Source organism: Pholis gunnellus, assembly GCF_910591455.1.
Source record: "Pholis gunnellus genome assembly, chromosome: 1".
NCBI lineage: Eukaryota > Metazoa > Chordata > Actinopteri > Perciformes > Pholidae > Pholis > Pholis gunnellus.
In genome coordinates this window covers 28,601,113-28,614,945 of record NC_136528.1, presented here as the reverse complement: position 1 = coordinate 28,614,945, position 13,833 = coordinate 28,601,113, and the positions used below count along the sequence as shown (strand labels likewise).

Sequence of the window (13,833 nt, the reverse complement as noted above, 5' to 3'; positions counted from 1 at the left end):
AACAGTCCTTACAGTGAGAGGGGAGCGAGGACACTCTCTTCACTAGGACATTTGCTGCAGATATTGGTGACCCACCAGTTAGCCTGAGCGAGAGCACTCTGCCACTGTGGAAACAGACCAAAAAACAGTCCTTACAGTGGGAGGGGAGCGAGGACACTCTCTTCACTACGACATTTGCTGCAGATATTGGTGACCCACCAGTTAGCCTGAGCGAGAGCACTCTGCCACTGTGGAAACAGACCAAAAAACAGTCCTTACAGTGGGAGGGGAGTGAGGACACTCTTCACTAGGACATTGGCTGCAGATATTGGTGTCGCAACAGTTAGCTTGAGCGAGAGCACTCAGCTAACTGTGATAGCCGTAATGTTACAAAATCAATGGACACAATCCCAGTATTAGCTTAGTCTAGTTAGTGTCCCACCAGTTAGCCTGAGTGAGGACACTGCCAACTGCGACGGCCGTAATGCATAAAAAGCATCAATGGACACAGCATCAGTGTTGATTTAGTATAACTAGCATCTCACCAAGTTAGCCTGAGCGAGGACACTCTGCTAACTGTGACAGCCGTAAGGTTACAAAGTCAATGGACACAGTCCCAGTACCAGCTTTATCTAGCTAGCATCTCACCAAGTTAGCCTGAGCGAGGACACTGCTAACTGTGAAATCTGTCAGATGTCAAATGAAATCCCAATGGACACAATGTCAATGTCGATCTAATGGAACTAGTCTCTCACCCAGTTTGCCTGAGCGGAAACACTCTGCTAACTGTGATAGCCATAATGTCACAAAATCAGTGTACACAATGCAAATGCCGATCTAGTAGAACTAGCATCTCATCAAGTTAGCCTGAGCGGAACCACTCGCTAACTGTGATAGCCGTAATGTTACAAAATCAGTGTACACAATGCTAATGCCGATCTAGTCGAACTAGCATCACATCAAGTTAGCCTGAGCGAGGACACTGCTAACAGTGATAGCCGTATCTGTGAAGGGCGGAATGACGGCGTATATTCTACGCTCTCGTCGGTATGCCACTCGATTAGCTAGAGCGGAAGCGCTCTGCCAACCGTGGAAAACGAACAACTGTTATAGAAAACAATGTTAATCGATCTCACCGATTGCTGTCTTCACGACTTCGGTGGCCCTTATCAGACTGGTGATGACCGATGATAGGGGCGTCCACCAGTCCGGGGCTCAATGGTCCGAACGGCGACAAAACGCCACTCCCTCCTAAGAGGGACAGCTTGTCGCAGCCTTTGGAGGGCGAGAACCGCAACTCCGACCGGTGGTCACAAGGCTACAGCGACAAGCTCCAATATGTTTTGATCGTAGACACATCTTTGTTTAAGCTTATGCTACCATGGTAGCCAACCTGCGTAGCGAGAAGATGAAAAAGGACTGAACTCAGGATGACACTGGAACTTATAGACGACGGGGGGTCATCCGAGGTCACAGGTGACTTTGTTGATATAAATAATCGACCTGCGCAGGCGCGAGACAGAAGACATCCAGTGTTAAACACTGCCTCTGGCGGTCAGTAAGGATGAAATAGAACTCCAGGGCTAACCCCCTTCAATTTAATCAGGTGATAAGCCAGACACAAGAACCTGGCCCGGGTCTTGAGGAGTTCTGGCATTTATTCACTGATTTAAAAAATATATGTGCATACCCTACAGCGGCCGATAAATAATGGATTTAACTCGTTTTGGTGCAGCGGTTCTTGCTGTAGCTGGGCGGCTTGTGAGGCTCGGTTCACGGTTAACGATCGGTTCACGAGGGTCCGCTGTCCGTGAGAATTTTTTATTAATTAGCATCCGTTATCTGCATTGACATTCTTCAAGTTAATTAATGGCCAATGGGAGGTTTTTGACCCCAAAAGACTGCAGCATGAAGCTTTGAGGCGATAAAACACTGATATGTGCATCGAGTTCAAACGATCCATGTGACCTCTTTTATTTCAAATAACTGCACTGGATTCTGAGCTACTGGCTTACATTTTTATTTTGGCCGATGTTAAGATTTAAAACTAGGAGTTGGTCTGTAAATCCCCATTATATGCATGGCTCAATGCCAGCTGTTGAGGAAACGCATTATTATTCATTTCATTGTCAAGGCAAGTGCAATAAGTACAATGACACGCATTGTTGGACGTTGCCTTTATGAACTTTATTTCCAAATATTGATTGCATTTTGTTGATTAGATTAGTCTGCCACAGGTACGATAATGACCCTATAAATGACTTAAAGGGCAACACTATGCCGCAAGTGGGCACGTAGATCGTGGTTGCAGGGTGGACTTAGGTTAGCACCTTTTTAAACCACGTGGCTTTTACTTCCCGAAGTGTTTTGCTTTTGAAAACACCCAATAGTCTCCGTGGCAACGGAAGAACCCCGACCTGCACCTAGCACATGCGTTTATTTTAGTGGATTAAAGAGATGTGGCCTTTGGACAAGAGGACTGGGATGTTCACAGAGGACGCCTCTGAGGGAGTGGCGCTGACGAGAAAAAGATTATGTTGACGCCGTCACGGGCCTCTAGCCACCACTGACCTGCCCACTGTTTACCCTTCTTACCGTCAATGCACTGCTCGCTGGCATGTTCTAATGTCGTCTATAGTAGATTCTCTTTGATCTGGAGGATTTAGAAAAAGTTCAAGAAGATTACATGCCTTTACAGGATGACGCTAGAGAAGGGCAGCACATAGTAGAAGTACAGGCATGGCAAAAGAAAACCACCTGATTATTGCATGATTTCTTTTGGATTCCAAGCATGAATGTATCAATGTGTGTGTCTGTTTAAAGCTTTAGTTCACTCGAACAATGGACACTTTGATGTAATTTACATTTTCAAAGCTGAAAATCACCATCTTAAAGGTTCCCCGGGGACGTTTTGACCTATAGTAATGCCATTTACTTTTGAGTATGTCCCTGTTTGTTTAGCTGTTTGTTTTGTGTGTGTGATGCAATACACATGTCATACACTGGTTTGACATTTTACCACCGAAATACATTTGGCAGTAACACACAAAGATATGCAGCAATGTGCTATCAAAGACGGGAAGGAAGAGGACTGCCCAAAAGAGAGACGAAGAGTGCTGACTCTTCGCTCATACGCTGCGGTGGTGGTCTGCCCCGCGGGCATGTGCATTGTATCGGGGGAATCGTCAGCTGTTGATTGGGGAGGGGCGTAGTCCAGATTAATGAGTTGTGAAGCTAATCCTGTTCATCCCCCCTCATTCACGCTGCAGTCACATGGCTATTACGGCTTATTTTGATAGCCGGGGCACCCGTGGAAGCCATAACGAGGGCCATTCACAAGTCTGACTCGGAGCATCAGCGCTCCTATCCCGGCACTGAGGGGCTTTTTGTCTCTTGATTTATTGGTTCATTTGTGACGGCCGCACACTTGAACGCGGCTGCCTCTCTTGTGGCCTTCCTGCCGTAAAAGAAGAGGATTCAGTTTTAACGGCGGTTCAAAGGCAGTTTGGGCCATAATGGAGACTGTTAAGGAGCTGAGCCGAAGGCTGGCTGCCCCCAGTGTTTTAGGTGGAGTTAATGGGTTGTGTAATCTCTATAAGCAGGTGTCGGGTGGCCGTAGGGTGAGCTTAGGGGGATGTCATTTCTCAAGGTTCTTCTGTTACCAGAGAAGGAAAAACAGAGTTTGGTTTGGATACGTGTTCTTTTTGCTGTATTACATGGCCGGCGCGCAGGTTTTTTTACTGACCCATCTCGTTTGAATAAAACAGATTGCAGATAAGAAGAATGTCTGACAGTGGAATTTGGTGCAGACTTTGAGTCAATTATTGTCTGAGGATAATACAAATGCCTTTGGCTTTTCGCAAGACTAAATTTGTAGGATTTTGTGGTTTTAAAAACAGGTTTCCAATGTCTTCTCCAGTTTGACCAACGCACTGTGCATTACCTGACGTGTTTACTGTAACTTCACCTATAAATCCAGCTATTATCCACATGCAGCATCAATACCTTGTTGCAGTAAATTGCCTGGAACGTGTGTCCCTCTGAGAAAATACTTTTTTGTGACACAGAAATCAGTGTCATTTCTGTTCTTTCCAGGAATTGTAGTCAGAAATGACTTCTATTTTAGAAATCCCCCGCCGTGTCCTTTCTGAATGACTGCTGCTGCCCAAAGAGGAACTGTTTGACCAGATTACACCCACCAAACTGTACCACAACCTAGTGCTGGGCGGTATGACCATAAATGTGTATCACGGTATTTTTTAAGATTCTGCCGGTTTCACGGTATATCACGGTATTTTTTTTCCCCTTTGACTGTGTTTTTATATAGGTTTATAGTGGCTTACTCTACTGTCAGAAGTACATAGAATATAAAAAAAACATTTTAATGTCATCGTGTATAAAGGCGTTGCTTTCTATAGGGTTTGCTGGTTTGTTCGTATAATGTTGGGATAGCAGTTTGGCTGAAGTATTTTCGCCCCTGTAAGACGTACCTTGAATCCAGTGTTTTAATCATTGCTCTGAACCCGACTTTCTCGACTGTCTGTAGCGGGACCATGTCCTTGAATAGCTGGATCATTATTGCGTTCTTAATGTCGCTCCACCGCTGGCTTTTCTTGTAATATGCTGCCTCGAGCAAATGCCTCTTCAAGCGATGTGTGACCCTTCGGCTTCACTTTCACTTGCGCTAACGTTACTGGTTGACGGCCTCGAATCCGACGGCCGTAATCGCACTATTGGTATTCCAACACACGTTTTCTGCTGAGGTGCTTGAGTAAGTTGCTTGTGTTACCACCAGCTGCAACAACAGTGGCTCGACAAACTTGCAAAAGGTCGTATTTTTTAAGCCAAAACACTTCCCAACAGCAGACACAGCTCCTCTCTTGGGCACAGCCTCTATCGGTGCATCTCCGGTCTGTCTTTGTTCATCCTGCATCGTTCTTTTCTGTTCTTTAATGTAACGTTACTGTAGCAACGGAGCCTCTCCCAGCTGTTAGCAGACTGTGGTCCTAGCGGGCTAGCGAGCTGTACCCAGCATGCAGTTCGGCGGTGAAATTTTATAAATGTACAATTATTAGTGTTACAAATTGTTTATTTGTCACAAACAGTTGTGTTGTGGTGTTTTTCCCTGTTAAAGAGCGTTAGTTGTGGGTTATTAATTGTTGTTATAAAGTTATAACCATGACTAGGGGTCCCTCTCAATACACTTAAGACAACTAGCTCAGACTGCAGTGCCCGTGTTTGAACCAGTATACCGCCCAGCACTACCACGACCCCAGAAAACTGATTCAAGGCAGCCTGGTGAACGGATATCACACCTGCATTGGGGCATATTTGTTATGTTTTCATTGTATCAAGCGACTCCTCATCTTGTGAAGGAGTCTCTTGTTGCAAAGAACACAAACGAATGACCCTGGCCTATATGCGGCTTTTAGTCTTTCTTTAATTAATTGTTTCAAAGTTGGTGGACATTGAAACAACAAGCTCAGAAGAGCCAAAAGCACGCTAGCTGTGTAGCACAAAACAGCGAAACAAGAGTCAAAAACGTATAACTTAAACTTAAAACTTAAATATTGAAAAAAACACATTAGCCTTAACTAGCATATTAGCTACATTAGCATGGTACAGGCTGCGTTTCTGTGAGTCTCTCTGCCTCCTAGTGGTGAGAAAGTGTAATGTATACACAAATAGTTTTGTGTTTAGATAAAGTATTTAGTGAATTGTCCACTAAGCGTTGGTAGTTCCCCCCAGAACTTAACTAAAAACACAACGGGACCCTTCCAACCATATGTTAGCTTGATTATACAGAGCCAAAGCCTCCTCCTCAGTTGGCAGGGCACATTTGCGACTTTATACCAGCTAACTAGCTTAACTTGACAGCTACACAAAAGGGAAAGTTTCGGATGTATGTGGTAATGTCACTCACAGGCCCCTCCATGAATCCAACGCAAGCAGTGGAGCAATTTACACCCTGTGATGATGCAGCATATTGAGTCAGCTTCCTTTTATGTGGATCTTTTTTTTATTGTGTGATCGATGAAGCTGAAATTGTAAATGTGATCATTTCTAATAGATACGTAAACAAAACAACAACGGTGCGGTGGCAGACTGAGCTGAACGAGGTGACGGGGGAAAACCTTCCCCTGGATCAATAGAAGTTATCAACTCTGTCCTCAGCATTGTGACGCAACACCCCTACTCCCTCGCAAATATGTTCCTTATTGTGCAATAAGATGTCACGTAAAACGAAAATGTCTGCCAACAGTGGAAGCACCCTCGTGTAAGACCTGTGGAGTGGTTAAAAAAAAGAGAGCGCCGACAGATGTCCAAAAATATGCAAATATAAAAGAGCCGGTGAGCCCGTTGGGGACATAATGCCAGAGTCTTATCAGTCGAAGTCATGCATGTGGTGAATAAGCTATTCCCTGGCCCACTGCACTTAAGGCAAGAGGATTAGACTCCAGAGTATTATTAGAGCCGCTGATTATCCCCTTACCTGATGCGCCTAATTCCAGCGCGAAAAAACGTTTTGGATCGGGTGGCGGGGAAAAGTGAATTGGCCTCGCCGCTCCTCAGCGCTTCGTCGAATTCGACTCTTTCTGGGTTTTTATTTTTCTCCTGCTGAACTCATTAGGTCCTGGCCTTTTGTCAGCGCCTCCCCCCGCCGCGGGGTTCCTGTGATTAATGCACTGCCGCTGACCACTGAGGCCGGCAGCAAGGACTCGATTTACTGCCAAGAAACGGCGGACAAAAGAGAATTGTCTCTCCGAATAACTGAGGAGAACGCGGTTCTCTCGAAAAGCCGAACCGGTCCCTCGACCCGTTTGATGAATGCAAGCTGGCCGATGTCTCTTCAAGAGAGGTTACCAAACCATTTGTTCTCAAGTCAATAGCTGTAATATGTTGTTTTTTTGGAATGTAATTACACACCCACTGCTTCTGACCTTGTGCCCAGAATACGGCTTTGAGGCCTGCGTCCCAGACTGGAAGTAGGGAATCAAACATGAACGTGAGCCGGTAAATCCCGCTAACTGATCTTCCCCGGCATGAACCCGTGTAGAGGAGGCAGAGTAGTGTGTTTTAGTCCCCGAAACCTCCTTTTTTAAATTTTGTTTGCTTGCGGAATAACTTACGGGTGATCAGAGGAGGCAGAAGCGCACAAACAGTTTGTCACCATTGCCGCAGCCTGTCTTTGAATAAACAAGCACAAATAGAGACTTGGCAGTTTTGGTTTGATGATGCGTGTGTGTGTGTGTTTGTTTGTTTGTTTGTTCCCACGTGTGATTCAGTGTGTGTCCTTTCAGTACTCATGCACTATTAACTTCCCACAGTGTTGGGAGGACTGCCAGGGTCGAGCTTACCCGTCACCTTGTCCGCAACGACGTTCTGACGCCGCTAGAGCTGATATACATGCAACCCCCCCACCCCCCAAAAAAGACCCCTGAGTGTTGTGTGTTATCGAAGGCAATTTGTTTGCAGGGTTTTTATTCCAGCTAAACACAATACTGGCTCACATATTTCACATTTGGCAGAGCTAGAAGGAGAGAGAGTATTGGACCCAGCGCTTGTTAGGAAGCCAGAAACACGGCTCCAAATAAATGTTGCTCCATGTCTGCTGCTACATGAGCATCTCACACTCATCGGCTTTATTACATTTTTATATGTTAACGTTGTTGACAGCTTGTTGTAATTCCCCAACACGTCACCTTGTTTGTGTGTACAGTATATTAGCAAAGCTGTAACCTGTGATTTCTTCTTGTCTTTACAGTGTCCAGGGACATGAAACTCAACCCACAGCAAGCTCCACTCTATGTAAGTATCTCTGTTCATTATGCACCCAATGCAATTTTCACGGCCGATTACGATTTTTTTTTTAAAGTACTATAATTGACACCAAAGCTCCAGATTAACTTTTTATTGAGTGTAAACAAATTATAAAATTCTAAATGTTATCCTTTTACTTTGTTGTGTGGTTGTTTGCATAAAAACACATGATTCAAATGTTTAGGAAATACATTTATATGTTTTTTATTTAAATATTTATTTTGATTAAAAAAAAGAATTTGGCATTAATAGTTGTAATTCTATTTTATAAGCTGCTAATAGCTAGTGTTAGGCATGTCATAATTCCCTCTTTACTATCGATTATATATTGCTTTCTCACCAAAAACCTTTAAACTTTTCCAAGATTACGTTTGCACACATCATGATAGCGTTATAACCCACCATTGCTCAATACTCATTTTCATTGAGTGGTGCTTGGACGCATCATAATCAGTGCAGCCTCCGTTGACGCAGATCCCTGCGATTACTCTGAGCAGCATGCATGGGAATGAATCATAATAGAAAAAGTGAATAATTTGGTTGTTTTAAATGTTTTAAGGTTTTTCCTCCACGGTTTATTTTGGACTTAGCGAGGTTTATGTCCTCGTCACTCACGCTGAAGAACTTCCGCACCGAAGACGGAAATATGAGACTGACCTGGTTTCGATCGGCAGCCGATAGATCGTTTCATCTCTACTGTTCCCACTAGAACTGTTTTATAAGATATTTCTTTTTGTCTCTGAATGCCTCAACACACCGCCAGTCCGCTCATACAGCTGTTTCCACACAGCTGTTTCCACACAGCTCCACCGGACCTCTTCTCAGGACCGTGTGCTGTAGGTGTGCTCCTCAAGGTCCGTTTACAGCACCTGTCCTGTTGGGGTGGTACGAGTTACGCCTTTATCATCCTTATTAGTGCTTTATTACGGAGGTAGATGACCTTGTGTAATTCCTGGATTAGCTCCGCCAACCCGAGAACAGGTCTAACTAACTGGAATAACTGAAAACAAGGGCCAGATAACTGAGAACACTGCATCAGACTGCATGCAAATCAACTGGCTATTAAATGTATTGGTTGCTGACTGCTGTGTGATGTGTCATCATATTTTACATGTTATCAGTTGAATGAAATAGGAACCACTTGGTGGACTGTTGACATTACAAAAATAGAACAAGATAATGTATTAGGAAGTGACTAAAAACAAGACTGCTGATCTTTTTATCCAAAGCACTTGTTCTTTTTTGGTGGTTCCAGTTCTCTATTTTTCCAACTCTCAAAGTGTCGGTGTGTTGCACCACCCAGTCATGTCATTTTCTTACCCACCAAACTAAAAAGAACAACTACGTCAAAGCTACGCCAGCTTTTGACGCGGCTCAGATGTTGGATTAAATAGCAGTCATCACAGTTTCAATCTTAAGAACAGATCCTTATCCTCTTAAATAAGTACTCCGAAAAGGACAAATTGAGGCCCAGTTTAGCTGGACATGTGCCATCTGTCCAAATCAATAGGTGAGCAGGTAATTACAGCTAAGAGCTTTCCGCCAAAGAGGATGCGTGACCTCTTGATTGCTGGATGTTCTTATTAATTGATAATTTAAATGTTCTGAATATGCAGACTCTCTGCGTGCGAGTGTAAAATAACATGTACTCTGAAGTTTCTTTTGTCCAGGAACCAGGGTCTTTGTCAGGTCTTGACAAAGACGTGAAAGGTCATGCGAAAGTTCTTTTTGTTCTGTTTCTAACCTTTTTTGATTTACCATCTAGCGTTTTGTCAGTCCATCCGTGTTGGAAGCACTTAGCTGGATCTGGGATGAAAGCATGTCTTAGCAGATTGAGTTGTCCTGTCTTGTTACTATAGGTGAGGGTCAACTCATAAACTGAAGTATTAATACCCGCTGCTCCCAACAAGCGGTCAATCTCATGATCCCTCTGACCCTAAATTATGAATAAAGCCCCAAGATGCCTGATTTCCTGTTCAGTTGGACAGAACAAGCTACTTGTTTTATTTCCAGTAATAAACAAGGCCTCAGGCAATTTCTTGTTTTCCTTGTAACACCCAATAATATAATAATGTCCTGAATTTTTTTTAAATCAAATTTGCTCTTAACCTGATCCAAAATGTAACCCAATAATGTAATAACTCGACCAATAATGTCATAAAATGTCCTTACTCAGGCGCGTCATTTTTTATTTCAAAATCATAAACGTAATGCAAATGTTTAATGCTTACTAAAGTACTTTTTTCTTCCCTTCAAGTCATTTGTAATTGCAGAAATTCCATAAGATCAGACGAGGCAAAAGAGACACTTTATCTAATCGGAATCACCAGATGAAAAAGAACATTTAATGGCTGTTGAATCAACTGTCCTGCCTTCATCGCTCGTTGGAGTAGAGTCAGCCATCTCCTGCAGCGTTTAAGTGAAGTGAAACAATAGAGTGTGCACACTAGACAATGCTCCCATGAACATATGTTTAATCACATTCACCACCAGTGATGTTTTGGTGGGTCAAGCTCGATCCACTTGTTGCACAGTGACCAATCAGCATGGGTATGGGTGGGCTCATTTCCCATTGATGAGGATTTTTGTTAAATGCATCTTTGCCTGAACAATTGTCAACAAATGTTAATATCAGTGAGGACATTTACATTATTACAGGTTAGGCTGGGATCAGGTTGGTGCAAATTTCATTACATTTGCAGGAAATATACCATTATAGGGTGCAACAGTCCTTTTCCTTATGATGACTGTTTATAAGTAATTTGTGCATATCGGACATGCACTGATTGCAGTTACATCCGCGGGGCGCTGCGGTTAATCTGTAGATTAGGCGGGTCGGGGTCATACAAATGTAACACCCTGATTAATGGCAAATGGGTTGCCGGTGGGTGAAATAATGCATCATTCATGAGTGAAAATAATAATTACAGTCTCTACAATGTAAACACAGCAGAGAGCAGAGCCCAGCGACCGAGGCGCAAAGTTCGTTTAGCTTTGCTGCTTAAATAGTCCCACAGTAAAAAATCAGTTTACCCGTAGAGTGTGTGTGTGTGTGTGTGTGTGCGTGCGTGCGTGCGTGCGAGCGTGCGAGCGTGCGTGCGTGCGAGCGTGCGTGTAAGCGGGAGACATTTCGCTACCACTGACAGGTGAGGAAGGCTCACAGGAAATGAGATAAGCCAGAGAGGTGTGTGTGTGTGTGTTTGCGTCTCTACAGGCAAGAGTGGCTCACACACATTAACCACCCGGACAACCGTATCTGTGATTTACACCCAGAGCGTTCGGTGGAACCGGGCGGGTGGCCGGACCTCATTAGACATCAGGTCTTCGACACTTATCACCGCCGTTCCCAGTAAGATAGCTCATAGGGGTTAAGTAGTCGCTCTGTAATTGCAGCTCTTTAAGAAACACCATCCAGAGGGACTAATAACGACAGCCCCAGTTTGTAGATAGAAACAACCGCTAGTAAAGAGGTCAAGAGGTGCTCTTGCGACATTGCTTTGACCAAAAAAGAATTGCTTTTAACGAGGAAGGGTTTGGCAAAGTAATGAGTTTTTTTTCGAGAGCAGTGCGAGGAAGTAGAGAGGGTTAAATGATGTGTTGGGCGGCCCGAGGATTAGTTTTCTGTCAGTTACGGAGAGCGAGTCCTACCTGCTGCTCTCATTTACATTCTTGGCGTTTGGACAGTGTGTTTTCCTGAGTGGCTGTTACGAGTAGATGAGCGGGTCGGGTCTCTAAACACAGGACGCGTGGCTGTGGAAGCCGTGGTGCTGATGGAACCTGTGTCCTCGCCGCTACCTGTTGGTCTGTAGCTGCAGTGGAAGGGTGCTGTAGATGTGTGTGTGTAGCTTGACCAGTAAATGCTCTGGACCTGATTTAATGTGCCGTCTCATGAAACTTGCCGACCAGCGAGTAAGATTTCCATAAATTATCTCCTGAATTGTCCAGCAGCAGCAGCCACTTTTTGATAGGTTAACAGGTTGTTTTAAATCACGGCAGCTCTTTACAGAACATCAAATGTGTAGTGATGTCCATCTATATATATATTATTTTTTGAATTGTTATGGTTCCATGCAACGGGACTGACTCAAAGCTAGAAAGGTAGGTCTGTTGCATGAACAGTAATTCATGATGCGATAAAAATCTTCGAGGTGCCATGGGACGTCTTCACAATTAGTTTGAGTGCTGAAGTGGAGCAAAACTCCCAAATTGTGCTGCTCACAGTCAGAAATCCAGCCAGGGGGATGAACATGAATTTAGACTGCATAATTACTTCTTTTAAAAATGAATCATTAAAAGCTTCGGTGAGAATTCATACGGGGGCCTTAAAATCCAAAGCTGCTTTTACCTAGAGAGTTGATGCCAGCATACGGCTGCAGGACTCACATGTGCATCTTTAAGAAGTGTGTGTGTGTGTGTGTGGGGGGGGGGGGGGGGGCGCCTCCAGCTGTTCTTTTGATGTTGCTTAATAGTGGCCTGTTCCCCAGCTGAAGCGCCGTGCTTAGCAGGTCAATACCCCAGCAGGTCACTTTGTTAAGTACCTATTACCAGCAGAGAGCAGCAGTCACACGGTGCGGCTGAGAGGCATCCATTGGTGCACGTCAACCGGCTTTAAAGGTGCTAGTTTGCTTTTTTTCTGATTTTAAAGCCGGACACACGAGAGAATTGTTTTGCATTTTAATTATTGTTATTGTGAGATTTATTGTCAGTAGCTTTACTTTCCGTTTGTGTGTGTTTTTATATTTATTTTGCTGTGTGCAGCTGTGCTTCCTGCAGACACCAGCAGATGTTTCACATCTCTGTTGCTCCACCTCTGACCCCCGCCGACACATTTGCCTCCAAAAGGACTGACAATGATCTTATTCAGCTGATACTAAGACAAATTTTGATGAAATGAGATGCTGCGGCGGTGCCATCAAAAATCTATTTCCCTGCTAATGCGCCAAATGCAGCAGGTTGATTAAAGGGATTCTCCACCAGCGTTGGGGGAAAAAACAATTCTCCCTTTGCTTTTCTTTTGTCCGTATAGCGAGAAAGCTGGACTTCCTTTCGCATCGGAAACGTTTTCATTGACACACGGAGCGCAAACTCACAAATCCACCGAGGTGCCGCTCCGCTCCCTTTTTTCCCGATCTGGGCCGGGGATAAACGATGAGGTTTTAATGGAGAGAGTGTCACGCCTACTGGCTTCTCGCCCATCTACAACTCACTCATGCCAGCGCCCCCCTGCTCTGCTTGTTATAGCCGAGGTTCTCTGCATCCCTACTGCTGCAAGTCAATGTATTTAGTCCCAGCTCTCCAAAGGTCACTGCAGGCGGTTTCTCCTCCTGTGGCCTCTGGCTATTGAACACATTTCCCCCCCCCCCCCTCACATTGCTCAACAGCAGCGGCAGCTTGCCAAACAGAGACTTGCCAATCCCAAGGCTGCTGCTGGTCCCCCCCCCCCCCGTATGGAACAAGGCCCCGGGGCCACCTCTTCACAAGAGAAGGAGGAAGCATGCTTAACTCTCCGTGACACCGTTCTGCTCGCGTTGGACCAGGCTGGTGAAAAGACAAAGATTAAGGTGGGAAGAACTGTCCCATTGTCTCTCCTCTGTGTCAACAAGCTGCAGTCCCCCAGTGGAAAAACCACTCATTCTGAACAATATGCCTATTTTTATTGTTGCTTCTTCTCGTCCTCCTCCTCCTCGGCCCACAGCAATCCAGCCACAACAAGCCAGTTGTCACTTTGGACAGTTGGCTTGTTGTGGCAGACTGCACTTTGGACACATAATGCTATCTAGCAGACACAATATTTAGTAGACACAAAACAGCTGAGATAAGGTGTTGATTTTAACTCGTATTTTTGGACTTGTTTGCAAAGCCCCGCCCCCTTAGTTGCTATACCTGAATCTCTATATGTGGCTCCCTCTCGTGCTCTGGTTTGGGCCTTCGCACCAAACCCGGACCATACGGCTGTGGAAAGTGAACTGCTAGACTCAATAACAGCTGTTGAGTTGCCAGTGAACATATCTCGTCACTCCCAGTGTGAAGTAG

General features: G+C 44.7%; 1 protein-coding gene across 1 annotated transcript in view; it reads left to right on the top strand.

Annotated features, from left to right (window-relative positions):
- Positions 1-7,755: 7,755 nt before the first annotated feature.
- The window catches only part of akap13 (A-kinase anchoring protein 13), a gene marked incomplete at its 5' end in the record, with an annotated part of 79,714 nt that continues 73,636 nt past the window's right edge, over positions 7,756-13,833 (top strand). The window contains 1 exon segment of the mRNA XM_079186457.1: positions 7,756-7,788. Coding sequence (XP_079042583.1) covers positions 7,756-7,788 — 33 coding nt within the window.